Consider the following 26,765-nt stretch of genomic DNA (forward strand, 5'->3'; position numbering starts at 1 on the left):
CCCCACTTCTTGGCTATTCGTTAAACTGATTTGTGGGTGTGGTGAGGGGTGTATTTATAGGCATTTTAAGGTTTGGGAAACTTTGCCCCTCCTGGTAGGAATGTATATCCCATACGTCACTAGCTCATGGACTCTTGTTAATATGAAAGAAATGAATTTATCAGGTAAGTTCTTACATAAATTATGTTTTCCTATGGTCGACCCCAGAAAGGACTTATGGCAGACAGTCCCCAAGGTCGAGGGAGCGGTTTCCACTTTAAACAAACGCACCACTATACCCATAGAAGATAGTTGTGTTTTCAAAGATCCTATGGATAAAAAATTAGAAGGTTTACTTAAAAAGATGTTTGTTCAGCAGGGTTACCTTCTACAACCAATTTCATGCATTGTCCCTGTCGCTACAGCCGCGTGTTTCTGGTTCGATGAGCTGGTAAAGGCGGTCGATAGTGATTCTCCTCCTTATGAGGAGATTATGGACAGAATCAATGCTCTCAAATTGGCTAATTCTTTCACCCTAGACGCCACTTTGCAATTGGCTAGGTTAGCGGCTAAGAATTCTGGGTTTGCTATTGTGGCGCGCAGAGCGCTTTGGTTGAAATCTTGGTCAGCTGATGCGTCTTCCAAGAACAAGCTACTTAACATTCCTTTCAAGGGGAAAACGCTGTTTGGCCCTGACTTGAAAGAGATTATCTCTGATATCACTGGGGGTAAGGGCCACGCCCTTCCTCAGGATCGGCCTTTCAAGGCCAAAAATAAACCTAATTTTCGTCCCTTTCGTAGAAACGGACCAGCCCAAAGTGCTACGTCCTCTAAGCAAGAGGGTAATACTTCTCAAGCCAAGCCAGCTTGGAGACCAATGCAAGGCTGGAACAAGGGAAAGCAGGCCAAAAAACCTGCCACTGCTACCAAGACAGCATGAAATGTTGGCCCCCGATCCGGGACCGGATCTGGTGGGGGGCAGACTCTCTCTCTTCTCTCAGGCTTGGGCAAGAGATGTTCTGGATCCTTGGGCGCTAGAAATAGTCTCCCAAGGTTATCTTCTGGAATTCAAGGGGCTTCCCCCAAGGGGGAGGTTCCACAGGTCTCAGTTGTCTTCAGACCACATAAAAAGACAGGCATTCTTACGTTGTGTAGAAGACCTGTTAAAAATGGGAGTGATTCATCCTGTTCCATTAGGAGAACAAGGGATGGGGTTCTACTCCAATCTGTTCATAGTTCCCAAAAAAGAGGGAACGTTCAGACCAATCTTAGATCTCAAGATCTTAAACAAGTTTCTCAAGGTTCCATCGTTCAAAATGGAAACCATTCGAACAATTCTTCCTTCCATCCAGGAAGGTCAATTCATGACCACGGTGGATTTAAAGGATGCGTATCTACATATTCCTATCCACAAGGAACATCATCGGTTCCTAAGGTTCGCATTCCTGGACAAGCATTACCAGTTCGTGGCGCTTCCTTTCGGATTAGCCACTGCTCCAAGGATTTTCACAAAGGTACTAGGGTCCCTTCTAGCTGTGCTAAGACCAAGGGGCATTGCTGTAGTACCTTACTTGGACGACATTCTGATTCAAGCGTCGTCCCTTCCTCAAGCAAAGGCTCACACGGACATCGTCCTGGCCTTTCTCAGATCTCACGGATGGAAAGTGAACGTGGAAAAGAGTTCTCTATCTCCGTCAACAAGGGTTCCCTTCTTGGGAACAATAATAGACTCTTTAGAAATGAGGATTTTTCTGACAGAGGCCAGAAAAACAAAACTTCTAGACTCTTGTCGGATACTTCATTCCGTTCCTCTTCCTTCCATAGCGCAGTGCATGGAAGTGATAGGTTTGATGGTAGCGGCAATGGACATAGTTCCTTTTGCGCGCATTCATCTAAGACCATTACAACTGTGCATGCTCAGTCAGTGGAATGGGGACTATACAAACTTGTCTCCGAGGATACAAGTAAATCAGAGGACCAGAGACTCACTCCGTTGGTGGCTGTCCCTGGACAACCTGTCACAAGGGATGACCTTCCGCAGACCAGAGTGGGTCATTGTCACGACCGACGCCAGTCTGATGGGCTGGGGCGCGGTCTGGGGATCCCTGAAAGCTCAGGGTCTTTGGTCTCGGGAAGAATCTCTTCTACCGATAAATATTCTGGAACTGAGAGCGATATTCAATGCTCTCAAGGCTTGGCCTCAGCTAGCGAGGGCCAAGTTCATACGGTTTCAATCAGACAACATGACAACTGTTGCGTACATCAACCATCAGGGGGGAACAAGGAGTTCCCTGGCGATGGAAGAAGTGACCAAAATCATTCTATGGGCGGAGTCTCACTCCTGCCACCTGTCTGCTATCCACATCCCAGGAGTGGAAAATTGGGAAGCGGATTTTCTGAGTCGTCAGACATTGCATCCGGGGGAGTGGGAACTCCATCCGGAAATCTTTGCCCAAGTCACTCAACTGTGGGGCATTCCAGACATGGATCTGATGGCCTCTCGTCAGAACTTCAAAGTTCCTTGCTACGGGTCCAGATCCAGGGATCCCAAGGCGGCTCTAGTGGATGCACTAGTAGCACCTTGGACCTTCAAACTAGCTTATGTATTCCCGCCGTTTCCTCTCATCCCCAGGCTGGTAGCCAGGATCAATCAGGAAAGGGCGTCGGTGATCTTGATAGCTCCTGCGTGGCCACGCAGGACTTGGTATGCAGATCTGGTGAATATGTCATCGGCTCCACCAATGAAGCTACCTTTGAGACGAGACCTTCTTGTTCAAGGTCCGTTCGAACATCCGAATCTGGTCTCACTCCAGCTGACTGCCTGGAGATTGAACGCTTGATCTTATCGAAGCGAGGGTTCTCAGATTCTGTTATCGATACTCTTGTTCAGGCCAGAAAGCCTGTAACTAGAAAGATTTACCACAAAATTTGGAAAAAATATATCTGTTGGTGTGAATCTAAAGGATTCCCTTGGGACAAGGTTAAGATTCCTAAGATTCTATCCTTCCTTCAAGAAGGATTGGAAAAAGGATTATCTGCAAGTTCCCTGAAGGGACAGATTTCTGCCTTGTCTGTGTTACTTCACAAAAAGCTGGCAGCTGTGCCAGATGTTCAAGCCTTTGTTCAGGCTCTGGTTAGAATCAAGCCTGTTTACAAACCTTTGACTCCTCCTTGGAGTCTCAACTTAGTTCTTTCAGTTCTTCAGGGGGTTCCGTTTGAACCCTTACATTCCGTTGATATTAAGTTATTATCTTGGAAAGTTTTGTTTTTGGTTGCAATTTCTTCTGCTAGAAGAGTTTCAGAATTGTCTGCTCTGCAGTGTTCTCCTCCTTATCTGGTGTTCCATGCAGATAAGGTGGTTTTACGTACTAAACCTGGTTTTCTTCCAAAAGTTGTTTCTAACAAAAACATTAACCAGGAGATTATCGTACCTTCTCTGTGTCCGAAACCAGTTTCGAAGAAGGAACGTTTGTTGCACAATTTGGATGTTGTTCGCGCTCTAAAATTCTATTTAGATGCTACAAAGGATTTTAGACAAACATCTTCCTTGTTTGTTGTTTATTCCGGTAAAAGGAGAGGTCAAAAAGCAACTTCTACCTCTCTCTCTTTTTGGATTAAAAGCATCATCAGATTGGCTTACGAGACTGCCGGACGGCAGCCTCCTGAAAGAATCACAGCTCATTCCACTAGGGCTGTGGCTTCCACATGGGCCTTCAAGAACGAGGCTTCTGTTGATCAGATATGTAGGGCAGCGACTTGGTCTTCACTGCACACTTTTACCACATTTTACAAGTTTGATACTTTTGCTTCTTCTGAGGCTGTTTTTGGGAGAAAGGTTTTGCAAGCCGTGGTGCCTTCCATTTAGGTGACCTGATTTGCTCCCTCCCTTCATCCGTGTCCTAAAGCTTTGGTATTGGTTCCCACAAGTAAGGATGACGCCGTGGACCGGACACACCGATGTTGGAGAAAACAGAATTTATGTTTACCTGATAAATTACTTTCTCCAACGGTGTGTCCGGTCCACGGCCCGCCCTGGTTTTTTAATCAGGTCTGATAATTTATTTTCTTTAACTACAGTCACCACGGTATCATATGGTTTCTCCTATGCAAATATTCCTCCTTAACGTCGGTCGAATAACTGGGGTAGGCGGAGCCTAGGAGGGATCATGTGACCAGCTTTGCTGGGCTCTTTGCCATTTCCTGTTGGGGAAGAGAATATCCCACAAGTAAGGATGACGCCGTGGACCGGACACACCGTTGGAGAAAGTAATTTATCAGGTAAACATAAATTCTGTTTTTTAGGGTCCTGTGTGCACGTCCGGCGACTTAGGTTGCCTGGAGTGTGCCCTCTGTCTGGGGGTTGCTTTTGCGGTCTGTTTCTTACTTGACTGCTTCTTCTTCCTCGCAAGTATCCTCTGTGTCGTCCTGTTATGGACTCTGTGTTTTCAAACTTGAGGTTCTCTCCTGGGTGCATTACACACCTTTTCATGGTCGAATGCCTTGCTGTTCTTGACACTGGGAGGACTTTGCCTTTTCAATTGCAATCCATACTTGCAGGATGTTGATGAGACGTCTGTTCTGTCTCTGTGCCCGGTCTTATCCCGGGTTTAGCTTGGTATATGAGTGGCCTCCTTTCCTTGTTTGGGCCTCTGTGAGCTGAACTCACTCGTGGAGGTGTTCTTTTTTGTATTAGGGGACCTTTCAGTTTCCTTGGTTCTTCCTTGCCTTGTTAATTGGGGGGTTTCGGCTGGTGTCTTCTTCATTTGTGGAGATGAGCGATGGAGGACTGTTTGTTGGGCGACAATGTCTCCTGGAGGACTGGTGGCTCAGTCCAATCCATTTGCGGTCTCTAGTTTGGCTTCTGGACTAACTGCGAGTCAGTGTCATTGGGGCTTTTTCCTTTTCAACTTTTCTCGGCTTCGGGCGAAGCAGTGTTTTTTCTTGGGTAGTGGTTCAGTCTTGGGGCCGCCTATGTACCCTCCCATCTTGGCATTCAGTGTCCTCTATAGCTTGGGTATTATTTTCCCAAAATTAATGAATGCAGCTGTGGACTCTTTCCATTTAAGAAGAAAAACATAAATTATGCTTACCTGATAATTTCCTTTTATTCTGATGGAAAGAGTCCACAGCTCCCCACCTGTAATTTTATGTGGGACGTCCTTATATTTTTCTGGCACCTTTTACCCTGATATTTCTTCTACTGTTTCTTGTTCCTCGGCAGAATGACTGGGGGATGAGGGGAGTGGGAGGAGTGTTTAAGCCTTTGGCTGGGTTGTCTTTGCCTCCTCCTGGTGGCCAGGTTCTTATTTCCCAAAAGTAATGAATGCAGCTGTGGACTCTTTCCATCAGAAGACAAGGAAATGATCAGGTAAGCATAATGTATGTTTTCCTAATTTTCTTTATTTTCATATTTATTATTGAAAGATTCTTGCAGGCTGAATTAAATTCCCCCAGCAACATGTCCAGCCACTGCATTTAATTTTATAAAATTTCTTTATAATTTTTAATGTTCCCTATTTAAATAATAGAGCAGGTGTAGGTTGCATTGGCATTTGTGTATCTACTAATCTTATGCACCACTGGCTAAGAGTAGTCATTACTCCTACATCCACTTGAATGATGCACAGAACTAGTCATTAGAGAAGAGGTTTTTTTACTTGTAAAAAAGTAATCAATATTTCTCATTGAATAAAGCATGTTATATAGAAATACAATATTAATGGTTTTTATCATTTCTGCTCTAAAGCCCAGTAACTAAGGTTGAACGTCACATGCTAATTTGCTACAGATGTGTTTTAGCAACTTTATTTGTAACACTTTCTTTTTTTCTTTTTTTTTTGTAACTGTTAAATGCTTTTAGATTGAACATTCACATCAATGTTTTAAAGGCATATAAATGTAACCTGATACAGATGTTGCATAGATTTACACATTCACAAAAAAATGTGTTCCCTTTAGTTCTCCTGCTACTCTTTGTAGACAGAGGGCTGGGAGTGGGAAATGATAACACCTTTACAAGCAACCGTCTGATCTACACAACATTCTCAAAATATTCCACGAAAGGTGTCAGGAAGTTGGCATATAACTACATTTAGTATTCATGTTGATCAGCAACAAATTGTAATTTATAACATTCAGCTCTGTGTGACATTTGTACGTTAAATGTACACATTCCACACACTCCTAATAACTTTATTTTCAAATTCTTTGTTTTGTTTTTTATATACTGTATATACTAGTTGATCGGTGAGCATACTCTTTACTATGATTAAATGATTGATCTCTAAAGTACAGGAAACACATAGGTTGCCCATTACTGGACACTAAGCTGCAGGCTTGGGCACATAAATGTGTAAGCTATAATTTACTGACATGTTACATATGCACCTGAAGTTTATAGACATTAAATGATATAAATTAATTTCTCTTACTTGGTGTATCCAGTCCACGGATTCATCCTTACTTGTGGGATATTCTCAATCCCTACAGGAAGTGGCAAAGAGAGCACACAGCAAAGCTGTCCATATAGCTCCCCTCAGGCTTCGCCCCCCAGTCATTCTCTTTGTCGCTCTAACAAGTAGCATCTCCACGGGAGGGTAAAGAGTTTGTGGTGTTAGATTTGTAGTTTTTATTTCTTCAATCAAGAGTTTGTTATTTTAAAATAGTGCCGGTTTGTACTATTTACTCTGAGGCAGAAAGTGATGAAGATTTCTGCTGAGAGGAAAAAGATTTTAGCATGTTGTAACTAAGATCCATTGCTGTCCCCACACAGGACTGTTGAGTACTGGAGAACTTCAGTTGGGGGGAACAGTTTGCAGGCTTAACTGCTTAAGGTATGCTCAGTCATTTTTTTTTCTAACAAGACCTGGTAATGCTAGAAGACTGACAGAAATCCCCATGGGGGAAGGTAAGCCATTTTCTGAGACGCAGTATAGAAGGATGGCTTCAGTTAAGGGCTTAAATACTGGTTGACACTGTGATGGGCTAAATCTTTATTGGTGTAATCTTATATTTGTTCAAGTGTTTGAAAAGTTGGAAACACTTTTGGGGTTTTTATTTCGCCTGGCATATTATTAGACACCTAGTCTGACTCAGGAAGGCCCCATAACTCTGGAATGAAGAGGGAGGGGGCCTCATTTTCGCACCTCAGTTGCGCAGTTGATTTACAAGACAGCTTCATGCAGCTTCATGTGTAGAGTCCTGAGAGTGCAGGAGAACATCAGGGAGGCTTATTTTTCTTCTACAAATAACCGTAAAGGAAGGTAGGGCCACAGCAAAGACTGTGGCACCGTGCTGTAGTGTGTTAAACCAGTTGGTTACTTCAATTTGCTCCGGTTTGGGCAATAGGGGGTTAATTGATTTGAAAATTTGTGTGCAATCATTTCAAAGCATTAGGATCATGTGGTGAAAATTTCATAAGGATCGGATGTTTTTTGGTGATTTGGTAAAAAAGTGTGTGCTTTTTATTATTTAAAGACACAGTAACGTTTTTTTCAAAAAGTGATTTTTTTTTCTGTATTTTAGTGCTGTCTAAGTCTGTCAAACATGTCTGAGACTTCAGATAGACCTTGTTCTTTATGTTTAAAAGCCATGGCAGTACCCCCATTGCATTTATGTGTAAAGTGTGCTAAAACATCTAAGCATTTTAAAGACCATCCAGTGACACTTAAAAATGTAGCCCAAGATGATTCTTTAACAGAGGGTAATGAGGATAGTCCTTCTTCCTCTCCCCACGTGTCGACACCAGTTACGCCCGCGCAAGCGATGCCTAGTACCTCTAGCGCATTGGCCCCTATTACTTTGCAACAATTAGCAGCAGTAATGGATAATTCCCTTGCAGCATTTTTATCCAAACTGCCAATTTTTCCAAAAAAGTGTGATAGCTCAGTTTTAAATACAGAGGATGAGCAATCAGAAGCTTTGGATGATTTATCTGTAGTACCCTCACAAAACTCAGAAGTAGCAGTGAGGGACGGTCTGTCTGAGGGAGAAATTTCTGACACAGGAAAAGTTTCTCAGCGGGCAGAGTCAGATTCCTTAGCGTTTAAATTTAAGCTGGAACACCTCCGCGTCCTGCTTAAGGATGTTTTAGCTACGCTGGATGATTGTGACCCCATGTTGGTCGCAGAAAAATTGTGTAAGATGGAAAGGTTTTTAGAGGTCCCCGTATACACTGAGGCATTTCCGATCCCAAAGAGGGTGGCGGATATCGTGACTAGGGAGTGGGAGAGACCAGGTGCACCCTTCGTCCCCCCCCTATCTTTAAGAAAATGTTCCCCATAAACGACCCCAGGCGGGACGCGTGGCAGACAGTCCCTATGGTAGAGGGGGCTGTTTCAACACTTGCTAAGCGTACAACTATACCAATAGAGGACAGTTGTGCTTTCAAAGATCCTATGGATAAAAAATTGGAAGGATTGCTGAAGAAAATTTTTGTTCAGCAAGGTTTTCTTCTTCAACCAATTGCCTGCATTATTCCGGTAACTACTGCAGCGGCTTTTTGGTTTGAGGCCCTGGAGGAGTTGCTCCAGAGGGAGACTTCATACGATGAGGTCATGGATAGAATTCATGCTCTAAAGCTGGCTAATTCTTTTATCACTGATGCCGCTCTCCAATTAGCTAAACTAACAGCGAAAAACTCAGGTAATGCCATCATGGCGCTTTGGCTCAAATCGTGGTCGGCGGATGTGTCATCCAAAACGAAACTGTTAAATATTCCCTTCAAGGGGAAAACCCTATTCGGCCCAGAGCTGAAAGAAATTATTTCAGATATCACTGGGGGTAAGGGCCATGCCCTTCCACAAGATAGGCCGTTTAAGGCCAAAAACAACGCTAATTTTCGCTCCTTTCGCAACTTCAGGAGCGGACCTGCTGCAACCTCTGCTGCCGCAAAGCAAGATAACGCTTCCCAGCCCAAAGCAACCTGGAAACCCTTGCAGGGCTGGAATAAGGGTTAACAGGCCAAGAAGCCTGCTCCTGCTACCAAGACAGCATGAAGGGGTAGCCCCCGATCCGGGATCGGATCTGGTAGGGGGCAGACTTTCTCTCTTTGCTCAGGCTTGGGCAAGAGACGTTCCGGATCCCTGGGCATTAGAAATAGTTGCTCAGGGGTACCTCATAGAATTCAAGGATTTTCCCCCAAGGCGAAGGTTCCACATTTCTCATTTGTCTTCAGACCAAACAAAGAAACAGGCGTTCTTACGCTGTGTAGAAGATCTCCTAAAAATGGGAGTGATACACCCAGTTCCAATTGCAGAACAAGGACTGGGCTTTTACTCAAACCTGTTCGTAGTTCCCAAAAAGGAAGGAACTTTCAGGCCAATCCTGGATCTAAAAATTCTAAACAAATTCCTCAGAGTTCCGTCTTTCAAGATGGAAACCATTCGGACAATCTTGCCGATGATCCAGGAAGGTCAATATATGACTACCGTGGACCTAAAGGATGCGTATCTACATATTCCTATCCACAAAGATCACCATCAGTTCCTAAGGTTCGCCTTTCTGGACAAACATTACCAGTTCGTGGCCCTTCCTTTCGGGTTGGCCACCGCTCCCAGAATTTTCACAAAGGTGCTAGGGTCCCTTCTAGCGGTGCTAAGACCGCTGGGCATTGCAGTAGCACCTTACCTAGACTACATATTAATACAGGCGTCGTCTTTCCACAGAGCCAAGGCTCATACGGACATTGTTCTGGCCTTTCTAAGGTCTCACAGGTGGAAGGTGAACGTAGAAAAAAGTTCTCTGTCCCCGCTTACAAGGGTTCCCTTCCTGGGAACACTAATAGACTCAGTAGAAATGAAAATCTTTCTGACAGAGGTCAGGAAGTCAAAACTGTTGAATACTTGCCGAGCTCTTCATTCCATTCCTCTGCCTTCTGTGGCGCAGTGCATGGAGGTAATAGGTTTAATGGTTGCGGCAATGGACGTAGTCCCTTTTGCCCGAATTCATCTCAGACCACTGCAACTGTGCATGCTCAAACAGTGGAATGGGGATTACGCAGATTTGTCTCCTCAAATACAAATGGGCCAGAAAACCAGAGACTCTCTTCTCTGGTGGTTGTCTCAAGATCACCTGTCTCAGGGAATGAGTTTCCGCAGACCGGAGTGGATCATTGTCACGACCGATGCCAGTCTGTTAGGCTGGGGTGCGGTCTGGAACTCCCTGAAGGCTCAGGGTCTATGGTCTCGGGAAGAATCTCTTCTCCCGATAAACATTTTGGAGCTGAGAGCGATATTCAATACGCTCCAGGCGTGGCCTCAACTAGCGGAGGCCAAATTCATCAGATTCCAGTCGGACAACATCACGACTGTAGCGTACATCAATCATCAGGGAGGAACAAAGAGTTCCCTAGAGATGAAGGTAGTATCCAAGATCATCAAATGGGCGGAGGATCACTCCTGCCATCTATCTGCAATTCACATCCCAGGGGTAGACAACTGGGAGGCGGATTTTCTAAGTCGTCAGACTTTTCATCCGGGGGAGTGGGAACTCCACCCGGAGGTTTTTGTTCAGCTGACCCAGCTGTGGGGCATTCCAGAATTGGATCTGATGGCGTCCCGTCAGAACACCAAACTTCCCCTTTATGGATCCAGATCCAGGGATCCCAAGGCGGCATTGATAGATGCTTTAACAGCGCCTTGGTCATTCAGTCTAGCTTATGTCTTTCCACCATTTCCTCTTCTCCCTCGGCTAATAGCCAGAATCAAACAGGAGAAGGCTTCGGTAATTCTGATAGCGCCTGCGTGGCCACGCAGGACTTGGTTTGCAGACCTAGTGGACATGTCATCGGTCCCACCATTGAAACTGCCATCGAGGCAGGATCTTCTAATTCAAGGTCCTTTCAAGCATCCAAATCTAGTTTCTCTGCAACTGACTGCTTGGAGAGTGAACGCTTAATCCTAGCTAAGCGTGGTTTCTCTGATTCAGTTATAGACACTCTGATAGAGGCCAGAAAGCCTGTCACCAGGAAAATTTACCATAAGATATGGCGGAAATATCTTGGTTGGTGTGAATCCAAGGGTTACTCGTGGAGTAAGGTTAGGATTCCAAGGATATTGGCTTTTCTCCAAGAAGGATTGGAGAAAGGTCTGTCAGCTAGTTCCTTAAAGGGACAGATATCTGCTCTGTCTATCCTGTTACATAAGCGCCTGGCAGCTGTACCAGACGTTCAGGCGTTTGCACAGGCCCTAGTTAGAATCAAGCCTGTTTTCAAGCCTGTGGCTCCTCCATGGAGTCTAAATTTAGTTCTTTCAGTTCTTCAAGGGGTTCCGTTTGAACCTTTGCATTCCATAGATATTAAGTTATTATCTTGGAAAGTTTTGTGTTTAGTAGCCATTTCTTCTGCTCAAAGAGTTTCTGAATTGTCTGCTTTGCAGTGTGATTCACCCTATCTGGTGTTCCATGCAGATAAGGTTGTTTTGCGTACCAAACCTGGTTTTCTTCCAAAAGTGGTTTCTAATAAGAATATTAACCAGGAAATCATTGTTCCTTCTCTGTGTCCTAATCCAGTTTCTAGGAAGGAACGACTTTTACACAATCTTGACGTGGTTTGTGCTTTAAAATTCTATTTAAAAGCAACTAAAGATTTCAGACAAACATCATCCTTGTTTGTCGTCTATTCTGGTAAGAGGAGAGGTCAGAAAGCGACTGCTACCTCTCTTTCCTTTTGGCTGAAAAGCATCATCCGATTGGCTTATGAGACTGCTGGACAGCAGCCTCCTGAACGAATTACAGCTCATTCCACCAGAGCTGTGGCTTCCTCATGGGCTTTCAAGAATGAGGCTTCTGTTGAACAGATTTGTAAGGCAGCGACTTGGTCTTCACTGCATACTTTTGCCAAATTTTACAAATTCGATACTTTTGCTTCTTCGGAGGCTATTTTTGGGAGAGAGGTTTTGCAAGCAGTGGTGCCTTCCGTTTAGGTTACCTGACTTGTTCCCTCCCTTCATCCGTGTCCTAAAGCTTTGGTATTGGTATCCCACAAGTAAGGATGAATCCGTGGACTGGATACACCAAGTAAGAGAAAACAGAATTTATGCTTACCTGATAAATTGCTTTCTCTTACGGTGTATCCAGTCCACGGCCCGCCCTGACAATTAAGTCAGGTTCAAATTTAATTTAAAATAACTACAGTCACCACTGCACCCTATGGTTCTCCTTTTTCTCCTAACCGTCGGTCGAATGACTGGGGGGGCGGAGCCTGAGGGGAGCTATATGGACAGCTTTGCTGTGTGCTCTCTTTGCCACTTCCTGTAGGGATTGAGAATATCCACAAGTAAGGATGAATCCGTGGGCTGGATACACCGTAAGAGAAAGCAATTTATCAGGTAAGCATAAATTCTGTTTTTATTGTTTTAGTTGTGTTTGATTATACATTTTATAGTTGTTGTCCTTTGTCAGTATTTCCTTAAGGTTGCAATGATTTTTTCCTGAAAAACATTTCTTTTATAAAGGATTCCTTCCACTTTGAACTGTAAAACACACACACACACACACACACAAACAATAAAAAATAAAACTTGTATGTACATATTATAATTGTTCTAACAATGTTCCTATGTTCTAATTTATATGTTGACATAAGTTATAAAGCCCTTTTTTTAAGGTTTACACTTTGGATCCTGTTTTAAAAATGTTTTTTTTTTTCATATAAGATATACCCTAGGCTAAGTGTCAAAATCAGTAACATAGGTTTTTACCTCCCTTTATTTCTATAGCAACACAGGTTGCAGTGGATGAGACAGCGTGCTCAAGCTTCTAAACATGGAGAAAACCACAAGAGGTAATCTCTGTTTGATTTTCTAATCTGAAAGTAATAATTTTTTGTATTTTTCATCGCATCATAATGTAATTTAGTTAAAAAATAGAATGCCTATATTTGCAGGCATATAATATGAAATCTTTGGATGAAAACGTGTTTCATATGACCTGTGTTTTTATATTGTTTGTTGAAGAATGCCCTCTACTGGTTAGCTGGTGGTTTTACTGGAGGAAATAGAAATGAAAGGGACTTGAAACCCAAAAGCAGAAGCATAACTAGATATCATAGGGCTCCGGTGCAAGAATCCATGAAGGGCCCAACTCACTGGTACTGTTTGAGACTGGCTTCACAGAATACTATATAGATAATTGTAATATAATTATATATATATATGTAATATAATTATATATATATATATATATATATATATTTATATATATATATATAGAGAGAGAGAGAGAGAGTTGATAAGCGTTAGCAAAGGAGGCTTAGTAGCGGTGGAAACCTGTTATTTCTTAACATAGAAACATAGCTTTTGACAGCAGATAAGAACCATAGGCCCAACAAGTCTTCCCAATATTTCCTAAAAGTGTAAACTTATCTAGTTTGTAGGTTAGCCTTATGCTTATCCCAGGCATTGTTAAAGTCCCCCACAGTGTTCGTCATTACCACCTCTTGAGGAAGTTTATTCCATGAATGAGTTACCCTTTCTGTAAAGAAGTGCTTCTGCAAATTACTCATGAATCTACTACCCTTCATGACCCCTTGTCCTTGAATATTTCTTTATGAAAAAAATTATGAAAAAAATTCACAGCCTCAGCGAAGCCCCTCAATGTACTTGAAAGTTACTATCGTATCACCTCTTTCCCTTTTCTCCTCTAAGTTATATATATATATATATATTTAGGTCATTGAACCTCTCCTGGTAAGTTTTTAGTTTTTTTAGAACATGCCATTTTAGTAGTCCTTCTTTGCACAGATTCCAGTTTGTTTATATCCCTCTGGAGATATGTCCTCCAGAACTGCACCTCAAGATGAGGCCTAACTAATAATCTGTAAAGTGGCATAAGAACCTTAAAATTTCTGCTGCAAATACCTCTACCAATACAACCAAGCATTCTACTGGCCTTACTCTCTGCAATACTAGATTTACTACATTTTAAATCATCTGAAATAATTTCCAACTCTCATTTGTAACAGTCAGTAAAGTGTCATTGAGTCTGTAATTAACGTTTCGATTTGTCTTCCTTAAATGCATTGTTGTTAAACTTTAGATCCCAGTCATTTGTTCATTCTTCTCCTGTAGACCTTTGCTGATATCTCTGATAAATATGTTAAAAAACAAAACAAAAATAGGCTCCAGAACGGACCTCTGAGGAACACCACTATAAACCTCCCCCTCCAGTTTACACTAGACCAAGGAGATACCGTTTGTGAATTATTTGATTTTGTGGGACAGTGTCAAATGCTTTGCTGATATCTAGTAATGCTACATCAACTGCTCCACCCTGGTCTAATACTTTTGTTACATAGGCCGCGTTCGGCAAACGCCAAGACCCAGCACCAGTAAAGACGTCACTTTTTAGGGGGGGGATCAGGAAAACCCTCCCGCGCTGCGTCATAGCAAGCTGAGAAGCTTGGATGCTGGCTCGGCAAAGTCCCAGCGTTACCAGCATGCTAGAAATGCTGGGACTGATGTCATCCCAGCGTTCAGCGAGCACCCAGTGCCTCACTTGGAAGCGTTCCCCAAACGTTCCAAGCGAGCGATGGGCTCGCTGGAGACGCTAGCAGAACGCGGCCATAATCGAAGAAGTCAATTAGATTAGTCTGACATGATCTCCCTGAAATAAAACCATGCTATTTTAGTACTCTAAATTGTTTGTCTTTATGGAAGTCATAATTCTTTCTTTTATGATACTTTCCATTAATTTCCATATTAATTTCCTGTAGTTACCAGATTTTTCCCTACCTCAAATGCCAGTCTATTATGCAGTATAGGTTCACCTCAGGAGAAATAGGCTTGTTTCAAGAGTCCTCTTTTCCTTCAAAAGGTGGTGAGAGTCAACAAGCCGTTACTCCTGGGATTCAACTCCTGGCCACTAGGATAAGGCAAAGATTCCTAAAACTCTGAGTACTTAATCCCTTCCACCTCTCTTGTATGTTAGTCTTATCTTTGCCTTCATAGGAAGAATGTGAAGTTTTGAGGTGCTCCAGATTCTTTGTGGAGAGGAGTGGTTTTATCAGAGAGAAGTTAACCCACCGGCTAACCATGCTAACGCATTAACATTCACATCTGCAATGCTGTACTGACACAACAGGTTTTTTTTTGGCTATTATTTTTGCCTCTGTTTTATTTATCTTGTCTGTGTGGAGGGGGTAAGTTTTATTTACTCTCCAATGTGTGTTGGAAAAAGATATACTATCCTATATACTTAGACTTATTTTTAAGTTCCTGTTACAAATTGCAACCTTATTATTTTACTGTTGTATGTGTACAAATTTGCACAGTAAAATTGCTTTGGTGGTCTTGTATTTTTTTTTTTGTGTTTATCTGAGTATTTCATGGAGCATACTAATTCTGTCCCCACTCAATTATATTATACTTTAGAGCAGTGCTTCCCAACTCCAGTTGTCAGGATCCTTAACAGGCCAGATAATCATTTTTTCTGGCGTCATGTCTATTTTGCACTTCTTATTCCCTGCTTTGTCCTTTCCTAACTAACATACTAGAGATGTGTGAAAGATTGAGTACTCTAAGAGCTTTGGGAAGATTTTCTCCCTCCTAGTGACCAGAATTTTTTTTTTATCATGTAAGCATAAATTATGTCTTTCTGTACGCTAAAAAAACCCAGCTGTTCTTCTGGTTTTTAAGGTCTGAAGTTCCTTTTTTTTAGCACCTTTCAGATTGAATCACACCGTGGGTTGTTCCTTTTACAACCATTGTGTGCATGGAGGGATTGTTCAGAGAGAGAGTCTATTCCAGGTAGACTGAGATCAACCACTGGGTAATTCCAGCAACTCCCTTTTCTCCAACATAGGTGTGTCCGGTCCACGGCGTCATCCTTACTTGTGGGATATTCTCTTCCCCAACAGGAAATGGCAAAGAGCCCAGCAAAGCTGGTCACATGATCCCTCCTAGGCTCCGCCTACCCCAGTCATTCTCTTTGCCGTTGTACAGGCAACATCTCCACGGAGATGGCTTAGAGTTTTTTAGTGTTTAACCCAGTTCGTGGCGCTTCCTTTCGGATTAGCCACTGCTCCAAGGATTTTCACAAAGGTACTAGGGTCCCTTCTAGCTGTGCTAAGACCAAGGGGCATTGCTGTAGTACTTTACTTGGACGACATTTTGATTCAAGCGTCGTCCCTTCCTCAAGCAAAGGCTCACACGGACATCGTCCTGGCCTTTCTCAGATCTCACGGATGGAAAGTGAACGTGGAAAAGAGTTCTCTATCCCCGTCAACAAGGGTTCCCTTCTTGGGAACAATTATAGACTCCTTAGAAATGAGGATTTTTCTAACAGAGGCCAGAAAAACAAAACTTCTAGACTCTTGTCGGATACTTCATTCCGTTCCTCTTCCTTCCATAGCTCAGTGCATGGAAGTGATCGGGTTGATGGTAGCGGCAATGGACATAGTTCCTTTTGCGCGCATTCATCTAAGACCATTACAACTGTGCATGCTCAGTCAGTGGAATGGGGACTATACAGACTTGTCTCCGAAGATACAAGTAAATCAGAGGACCAGAGACTCACTCCGTTGGTGGCTGTCCCTGGACAACCTGTCACAAGGGATGACATTCCGCAGACCAGAGTGGGTCATTGTCACGACCGACGCCAGTCTGATGGGCTGGGGCGCGGTCTGGGGATCCCTGAAAGCTCAGGGTCTTTGGTCTCGGGAAGAATCTCTTCTACCGATAAATATTCTGGAACTGAGAGCGATATTCAATGCTCTCAAGGCTTGGCCTCAGCTAGCGAGGGCCAAGTTCATACGGTTTCAATCAGACAACATGACAACTGTTGCGTACATCAACCATCAGGGGGGAACAAGGAGTTCCCTAGCGATGGAAGAAGTGACCAAAATCATTCTATGGGCGGAGTCTCACTCCTGCCACCTGTCTGCTATCCACATCCCAGGAGTGGAAAATTGGGAAGCGGATTTTCTGAGTCGTCAGACATTGCATCCGGGGGAGTGGGAACTCCATCCGGAAATCTTTGCCCAAGTCACTCAGCTGTGGGGCATTCCAGACATGGATCTGATGGCCTCTCGTCAGAACTTCAAAGTTCCTTGCTACGGGTCCAGATCCAGGGATCCCAAGGCGGCTCTAGTGGATGCACTAGTAGCACCTTGGACCTTCAAACTAGCTTATGTGTTCCCGCCCTTTCCTCTCATCCCCAGGCTGGTAGCCAGGATCAATCAGGAGAGGGCGTCGGTGATCTTGATAGCTCCTGCGTGGCCACGCAGGACTTGGTATGCAGATCTGGTGAATATGTCATCGGCTCCACCTTGGAAGCTACCTTTGAGACGAGACCTTCTTGTTCAGGGTCCGTTCGAACATCCGAATCTGGTTTCACTCCAGCTGACTGCTTGGAGATTGAACGCTTGATTTTATCGAAGCGAGGGTTCTCAGATTCTGTTATCGATACTCTTGTTCAGGCCAGAAAGCCTGTAACTAGAAAGATTTACCACAAAATTTGGAAAAAATATATCTGTTGGTGTGAATCTAAAGGATTCCCTTGGGACAAGGTTAAGATTCCTAGGATCCTATCCTTCCTTCAAGAAGGATTGGAAAAAGGATTATCTGCAAGTTCCCTGAAGGGACAGATTTCTGCCTTGTCGGTGTTACTTCACAAAAAACTGGCTGCTGTGCCAGATGTTCAAGCTTTTGTTCAGGCTCTGGTTAGAATTAAGCCTGTTTACAAACCTTTGACTCCTCCTTGGAGTCTCAATTTAGTTCTTTCAGTTCTTCAGGGGGTTCCGTTTGAACCCTTGCATTCCGTTGATATTAAATTATTATCTTGGAAAGTTTTGTTTTTAGTTGCAATTTCTTCTGCCAGAAGAGTTTCAGAATTATCTGCTCTGCAGTGTTCTCCTCCTTATCTGGTGTTCCATGCAGATAAGGTGGTTTTACGTACTAAACCTGGTTTTCTTCCAAAAGTTGTTTCTAACAAAAACATTAACCAGGAGATTATCGTACCTTCTCTGTGTCCGAAACCAGTTTCAAAGAAGGAACGTTTGTTGCACAATTTGGATGTTGTTCGCGCTCTAAAATTCTATTTAGATGCTACAAAGGATTTTAGACAAACATCTTCCTTGTTTGTTGTTTATTCCGGTAAAAGGAGAGGTCAAAAAGCAACTTCTACCTCTCTCTCTTTTTGGATTAAAAGCATCATCAGATTGGCTTACGAGACTGCCGGACGGCAGCCTCCCGAAAGAATCACAGCTCATTCCACTAGGGCTGTGGCTTCCACATGGGCCTTCAAGAACGAGGCTTCTGTTGATCAGATATGTAGGGCAGCGACTTGGTCTTCACTGCACACTTTTACCAAATTTTACAAGTTTGATACTTTTGCTTCTTCTGAGGCTATTTTTGGGAGAAAGGTTTTGCAAGCCGTGGTGCCTTCCATTTAGGTGACCTGATTTGCTCCCTCCCTTCATCCGTGTCCTAAAGCTTTGGTATTGGTTCCCACAAGTAAGGATGACGCCGTGGACCGGACACACCTATGTTGGAGAAAACAGAATTTATGTTTACCTGATAAATTACTTTCTCCAACGGTGTGTCCGGTCCACGGCCCGCCCTGGTTTTTTAATCAGGTCTGATAATTTATTTTCTTTAACTACAGTCACCACGGTACCATATGGTTTCTCCTATGCAAATATTCCTCCTTAACGTCGGTCGAATGACTGGGGTAGGCGGAGCCTAGGAGGGATCATGTGACCAGCTTTGCTGGGCTCTTTGCCATTTCCTGTTGGGGAAGAGAATATCCCACAAGTAAGGATGACGCCGTGGACCGGACACACCGTTGGAGAAAGTAATTTATCAGGTAAACATAAATTCTGTTTTCATGCAGATTTGGTGGCTTGGTGAAAAAGCAGGACATAGCAACAAGGAAGGGATTTACCGGTTAACAAATAGGACGCGTGATAGACTCTGTTTTGCTTATCAGAACTGGTTTCCAGCTCTTGTTTAAAACAACCCCAAAGTGTGCCGAGTTCTATTTTACCGGACTGAGTAACCAGATAAAGTGGCTGTATGTTCATTTTAATATTTCATGTTTTTTAATATTATTTTAAATAAATGCTTATAGAAGCGGATCTGGAGGCCTATTTCATATAGTGTTGTAATCCTAAAGCTAGATGTAGATCTGAGTAGTGTGAGTACCTTTATCTATATATAGGAAATTGCCCACCTTAATACATTGTTGCACTTTGTTGTTGCTTTTGTTGTTGAAATTGTGCGGAATAAAATGACTAAATCCATCTTACCTTATTTTTTGGTTCATATGTGGTACCTGTATTTTGTTTGTGCACTGTGTAATAATATAACACTATTTTTATTTACAGATATATATTGCGGTTTTAGTTCTCAAGTTTGTGTTTTTTACTCACAGCGTGTTACACATTTTTTTTTGTAGATTTGGTGATTTGTCATATTGATCTCACATATGAGGGAATCTAGATATACTTATCTTGTTTGCCGGGTGGATTTGCTCTGCACTCCTATTGGCCCAAGGAACTGAACTCCTTTTAAGATAAAATCTATTTGCACTAGAGCTATCTCTTCATTTTGGGTTAGGAATTATGAAATTTCTGTTGACCATATCTGGATAGTTGTCTTTCGGTTGCATAGTTTTTTTTTATCAGGTCAATATATTTGAACTATGACAGGTGGAATTTGTACAGTAGGCTTTACAGGCTGCATCTCCAAACACCTAAACAGCTGCTACTTTCCATATAAACTCCTAACCCAACACCATGATATTGTTTTGAGAAATCCCCTTTGCCACTTCTCTCTCCAAATATGCCCTAACTTAACTGTATCAGAATAACACTGGTAGAAAGGGGAAAGCTTGCATATGTGAGAGGCCCTCTGTAGACTGGAGATATCTGCCTACTACAAGCAGATGTGTGTAATATACCACACTAGTACCTCATTATTACATTAGTCAGGTGAGATGATAGAGATAAAAACAAGTTTTTCTTGTATGACTTTTTATAATCTAGTGTGTTTTACTGTATTTTACTTAATCCTCATACTGTATATAAACATGCTAGCACCTACTTCTGGCTGCCATAAATTACTCTTTGAACAAGTGAGGTTATAGATCCATGGAAGAGGCCTTACAGAGTGATACCTGATTAGTGTAAGAGATATGTTTTGCATTATAGTTTTGTAAAATGTTCCATTTAAAATTGTCTCTTATTCAGTTTGCAAAAAAAAATATATATTTATGCAAAGGTGTTTAAAAAAATATTTGAGATGTTTTTCCTTCTTTAGTCTTCTTTAACTTTTCTGTATTTAAATCGTAAATGAGCTGCCAGGAATAAACAAATTGATGGTAGATAAATGTGTTTAAATAATGTACAAGTAATAATTGACCAGAATATCCTGATTCAGATTGTATTTTATTATTACGCTCTTAGCAAAATTCTTGAATATGAAAAAGCCTTTTAACCTGAACTTTAATATTTTGTAAGATATTGTGTTGTTTTCTTTCATTTTACAGCTCTATAGCAGAAGATTTTGAATCTTATTTGCAGAATGTGAAGTCGCAATATGAAGCTTTTAGGAGTAGTCGTAAGTCTCTTCAAATATTTCTTTCATTTGTGTTTGTTATGAAACTCTGTTTCTTTTTGCAGATCTCCAGTTTGTTTGCACTAAGAGCACAAAAGCATTGATATATAGCATTATTATATATATAATCATACATTTGTATAGAGCTATAAACATAGGTATGATTTATATATACTCATTTAAGAGATACAAGATGAGTGGGTAGAGGACCCCGCTAAGAGTTGCCAACTGTTGCACCTTTCAAGAAGGTAATCTACAGGAAAGCTGGGCTTGTAAGCTTACATGCTGAGGAGGTACAGGGGAGTGACAAAATATGGAGAGGAACTGGGTATGAAAGTTTAGCATACCTTGTATACCTCTCTGTTGTCTTTACAGAGAGAGAATACACCAATTGTCATATAACTCCATGTAATATACACTACTATAAAGAAGAATATGTACAGATACTGATCTAAAAATCCAGCATAAAACCTTTTTTAAAACTTACTTAGAAGCTCACAGTTTAGCACTGTTGATGAGGATAGGCTGGGACACCCATTGAAAGTAGCTGAGAAAGTAGAAAGTGCAGACACTCACCTGCTTATGAAAATACTTATTACACAAACAGGGGCAAACAGGAACCTGTAGACTTCAGTCTTGGTTAGGAAATTGTGTGAACACACTAGAGGGCACTAAAAATTACTAGATTAACACAATAAGATATGTAACAAAATGTAATGATATATCTAAGACCCGTGCAGGATTATAGGTACATAATGGGAATGGAAAGTTGCCCCTCACTAAGTGTTAATATCTCACTACAAATTAGTCCACAATGTTTGATCTAGGAGGACAAGTCAGTAAAAAGTTTATTGATATAGACCAAAGTATTCCCTGTCGACAACGATGGATTCTCAGTACTCAGCAAGCTCCTTCTTTCCCTCTAATGCAGCAGGTAAATCTGTGGAGGTAGGAGACAAACAGAGGCGACCAATGTGTGTATCCACAGCGATAATAGCACAAACGAGCACAAGTATTCTATACCCAGGGTACTCACACTCTTGCTGAGCACACCAATGTGCTGGTAGGAGCGGACTGGTTATCGGAGCAAACCAGCTTGCTCTCTCCGGTGGACAATCTCTTTGCTGCGGTGAACACTCTCCTGGCAGCTTGCTTCCTCTGATAGAACTTCTCCAAGCAGCGGTCAGTAATTACAGGCTTACTGGCTTTTCCCCAGCGGAATGGTAATGAGAAAGCTCACTTGTTCAAGGAATCACAAACAATGATATAAAACCAAGTCCTTTAATCATTGTAAAACAGCAATCCTTATTCCACAAGTGATTGAATAAAACAAATGTGTGATATTTGCTACGCGTTTCTCGGCTGCAACTTGGCCGTTTCCTCAGGCATCGATGCCTGAGGAAACGGCCAAGTTGCAGCCGAGAAACGCGTAGCAAATATCACACATTTGTTTTATTCAATCACTTGTGGAATAAGGATTGCTGTTTAACAATGATTAAAGGACTTGGTTTTATATAATTGTTTAGGGGTTAATACATTTATTACAGTGGCGGCAAGGTCCGGTCGGCAGATTAGGGGTTAATAAGTGTAGTTGGGTGGCGGCGACGTTGAGGGGGGGGGGGGCAGATTAGGAAGTAATAAATATAATATAGGTGTCGGCGATGTTTGGGGCAGTAGATTAGGGGTTCATAGCGATAATGTAGGTTGCGGCGGTGTCCGGAGCGGCAGATTAGGGGTTAATAATAAAATGTAGGTGTCAGAGATAGCGGGGGCGGCAGATTAGGGGTTAATAAGTGTAAGGTATGGGGTGTTTAGACTCGGGGTTCATGTTAGGGTGTTAGGTGCAGACTTAGAAAGTGTTTCCCCATAGGAAACAATGGAACTGCGTTAGGAGCTGAACGCTGCTTTTTTGCAGGTGTTAGGTTTTTTTTCAGCCAGCTCAGCCCCATTGTTTCCTATGGGGATATCGTGCACGAGCACGTTTTTCCAGCTTACCGCTACTGTAAGCAGCGCTGGTATTGAGGGTTGAAGTGGAACTAAATTATGCTCAACGCTCCCTTTTCTGAGGCTAATGCAGCCATTCAGACAACTCTAAATACCAGCGTTGTCCTAAGGGTGCGCTGGAAAAAAAAGGAGCGATAGCACCGCAGGTCTTTACCGACAAAACTTTAAATCTAGGCGTAAGTTTGTTATAGCAACAGGAGGTAGCAACAAGGAACATGAAGATAGAAAACATAATTTATGCTTACCTGATAAATTCCTTTCTTCTGTTGTGTGATCAGTCCACGGGTCATCATTACTTCTGGGATATAACTCCTCCCCAACAGGAAATGCAAGAGGATTCACCCAGCAGAGCTGATATAGCTCCTCCCCTCTACGTCAGTCCCAGTCATTCGACCAAGAATCAACGAGAAAGGAGTAACCAAGGGTGAAGTGGTGACTGGAGTATAATTTAAAAGATATTTACCTGCCTTAAAAACAGGGCGGGCCGTGGACTGATCACACAACAGAAGAAAGGAATTTATCAGGTAAGCATAAATTATGTTTTCTTCTGTTATGTGTGATCAGTCCACGGGTCATCATTACTTCTGGGATACCAATACCAAAGCAAAAGTACACGGATGACGGGAGGGATAGGCAGGCTCATTATACAGAAGGAACCACTGCCTGAAGAACCTTTCTCCCAAAAATAGCCTCCGAAGAAGCAAAAGTGTCAAATTTGTAAAATTTGGAAAAAGTATGAAGCGAAGACCAAGTTGCAGCCTTGCAAATCTGTTCAACAGAGGCCTCATTCTTAAAGGCCCAAGTGGAAGCCACAGCTCTAGTGGAATGAGCTGTAATTCTTTCAGGAGGCTGCTGTCCAGCAGTCTCATAGGCTAAACGTATTATGCTACGAAGCCAAAAAGAGAGAGAGGTAGCAGAAGCTTTTTGACCTCTCCTCTGTCCAGAATAAACGACAAACAGGGAAGAAGTTTGACGAAACTCTTTAGTTGCCTGCAAGTAGAACTTGAGGGCACGAACTACATCCAGATTGTGTAGAAGACGTTCCTTCTTTGAAGAAGGATTTGGACACAAGGATGGAACAACAATCTCTTGATTGATATTCCTGTTAGTAACTACCTTAGGTAAGAACCCAGGTTTAGTACGCAGAACTACCTTGTCTGAGTGAAAAATCAGATAAGGAGAATCACAATGTAATGCTGATAACTCAGAGACTCTTCGAGCTGAGGAAATAGCCATTAAAAACAGAACTTTCCAAGATAACAATTTTATATCAATGGAATGAAGGGGTTCAAACGGAACCCCCTGTAAAACGTTAAGAACTAAGTTTAAACTCCATGGTGGAGCAACAGCTTTAAACACAGGCTTGATCCTAGCTAAAGCCTGACAAAAGGCCTGGACGTCTGGATTTTCTGACAGACGCCTGTGTAACAAGATGGACAGAGCTGAAATCTGTCCCTTTAATGAACTAGCCGATAAACCCTTTTCTAAGCCCTCTTGTAGAAAGGACAAGATCCTAGAGATCCTAACCTTACTCCAGGAGTAACGTTTGGAATCACACCAGTATAGGTATTTACGCCATATTTTATGGTAAATCTTTCTGGTAACAGGCTTCCTAGCCTGTATCAGGGTATCAATAACCGACTCAGAAAAACCACGTTTTGATAAAATCAAGCGTTCAATTTCCAAGCAGTCAGTTTCAGAGAAGTTAGATTTTGATGTTTGAACGGACCCTGTATCAGAAGGTCCTGTCTTAGAGGTAGAGACCAAGGTGGACAGGATGACATGTCCACTAGATCTGCATACCAAGTCCTGCGTGGCCATGCAGGTGCTATTAGAATCACTGATGCTCTCTCCTGTTTGATTTTGGCAATCAATCGAGGAAGCAGCGGGAAGGGTGGAAACACATAAGCCATCCCGAAGTTCCAAGGTGCTGTCAAGGCATCTATAAGAACCGCACCCGGATCCCTGGATCTGGACCCGTAGTGAGGAAGTTTGGCGTTCTGGCGAGACGCCATGAGATCTATCTCTGGTTTGCCCCAACGTCGAAGTATTTGGGCAAAGACCTCCGGATGAAGTTCCCACTCCCCCGGATGAAAAGTCTGGCGACTCAAGAAATCCGCCTCCCAGTTCTCCACTCCCGGGATGTGGATTGCTGACAGGTGGCAAGAGTGAGACTCTGCCCATCGAATTATCTTTGATACTTCCATCATTGCTAGGGAGCTTTTTGTCCCTCCCTGATGGTTGATGTAAGCTACAGTCGTGATATTGTCCGACTGAAACCTGATGAACCCCCGAGTCGTTAATTGGGGCCAAGCCAGAAGGGCATTGAGAACTGCTCTCAATTCCAGAATGTTTATTGGAAGGAGACTCTCCTCCTGATTCCATAATCCCTGAGCCTTCAGAGAATTCCAGACAGCGCCCCAACCTAGTAGGCTGGCGTCTGTTGTTACAATTGTCCAGTCTGGCCTGCTGAATGGCATTCCCCTGGACAGGTGTGGCCGATGAAGCCACCATAGAAGAGAATTTCTGGTCTCTTGATTCAGATTCAGAGTAGGGGACAAATCTGAGTAATCCCCATTCCACTGACTTAGCATGCATAATTGCAGCGGTCTGAGGTGTAGGCGTGCAAAAGGTACTATGTCCATTGCCGCTACCATTAAGCCGATCACCTCCATGCATTGAGCTACTGACGGGTGTTGAATGGAATGAAGGACACGGCATGTATCTTGAAGTTTTGTTAACCTGTCCTCTGTCAGGTAAATCTTCATTTCTACAGAATCTATAAGAGTCCCCAAGAATGGAACTCTTGTGAGAGGAAAAAGAGAACTCTTCTTTTCGTTCACTTTCCATCCATGCGACCTTAGAAATGCCAGAACTAACTCTGTATGAGACTTGGCAGTTTGAAAGCTTGAAGCCTGTATTAGAATGTCGTCTAGATACGGAGCTATCGAAATCCCTCGCGGTCTTAGTACCGCCAGGAGGGCACCTAGAATCTTTGTGAAGATTCTTGGGGCCGTAGCCAATCCGAATGGAAGAGCTACAAACTGGTAGTTCCTGTCTAGGAAGGCAAACCGTAGATACCGGTGATGATCTTTGTGGATCGGTATGTGAAGGTAAGCATCTTTTAAATCTACTGTGGTCATGTACTGACCCTTTTGGATCATGGGCAAGATTGTCCGAATAGTTTCCATTTTGAACGATGGAACTCTTAGGAATTTGTTTAGAATCTTTAAATCTAAGATTGGTCTGAAGGTTCCCTCTTTTTTGGGAACCACAAACAGGTTTGAGTAGAACCCTTGTCCTTGTTCCGACCGCGGAACCGGATGGATCACTCCCATTAATAACAGATCTTGTACACAGCGTAGAAACGCTTCCTTCTTTATCTGGTTTGTTGACAATCTTGACAGATGAAATCTCCCTCTTGGTGGAGATAATTTGAAGTCTAGAAGGTATCCCTGAGATATGATCTCTAGCGCCCAGGGATCCTGAACATCTCTTGCCCAGGCCTGGGCGAAGAGAGAAAGTCTGCCCCCCACTAGATCCGGTCCCGGATCGGGGGCTCTCGGTTCATGCTGTCTTTGGGGCAGCAGCAGGTTTCCTGGCCTGTTTGCCCTTGTTCCAGGACTGGTTGGGCTTCCAGCCTTGCCTGTAACGAGCAACAGCTCCTTCCTGTTTTGGTGCAGTGGAGGTTGATGCTGCTCCTGTTTTGAAATTCCGAAAGGGACGAAAATTAGACTGTCTAGCCTTAGCTTTGGCTTTGTCTTGAGGTAGGGCGTGGCCCTTACCTCCTGTAATGTCAGCGATAATTTCTTTCAAACCGGGCCCAAATAAGGACTGCCCCTTGAAAGGTATATTAAGTAATTTGGACTTAGAAGTAACATCAGCTGACCAGGATTTTAGCCACAGTGCCCTACGTGCCTGTATGGCGAATCCTGAGTTCTTAGCCGTAAGTTTGGTTAAATGTACTACGGCCTCCGAAATGAATGAATTAGCTAGTTTAAGGACTCTAAGCCTGTCCATAATGTCGTCTAGCGTATATGAACTAAGGTTCTCTTCCAGAGACTCAATCCAAAATGCTGCCGCAGCCGTAATCGGCGCGATACATGCAAGGGGTTGCAAAATAAAACCTTGTTGAACAAACATTTTCTTAAGGTAACCCTCCAATTTTTTATCCATCGGATCTGAAAAGGCACAGCTATCCTCCACCGGGATAGTGGTACGCTTAGCTAG

At 42.9% G+C, this 26,765-nt stretch overlaps 1 protein-coding gene across 2 annotated transcripts in view; it reads left to right on the top strand.

Moving 5' to 3' along the window:
- The window catches only part of AP1AR (adaptor related protein complex 1 associated regulatory protein), a 190,039-nt gene that overhangs the window by 139,110 nt on the left and 24,164 nt on the right, over nt 1-26,765 (top strand). For both annotated transcript variants that reach the window (XM_053703552.1, XM_053703553.1), the window contains 2 exons: nt 12,696-12,760; nt 20,464-20,534. In XM_053703552.1, the coding sequence (XP_053559527.1) occupies nt 12,696-12,760; nt 20,464-20,534 (136 nt within the window). The remainder of the gene's footprint in view (nt 1-12,695; nt 12,761-20,463; nt 20,535-26,765) is intronic.

This window comes from Bombina bombina, chromosome 2 (genome assembly GCF_027579735.1).
Source record: "Bombina bombina isolate aBomBom1 chromosome 2, aBomBom1.pri, whole genome shotgun sequence".
Taxonomy (NCBI): domain Eukaryota; kingdom Metazoa; phylum Chordata; class Amphibia; order Anura; family Bombinatoridae; genus Bombina; species Bombina bombina.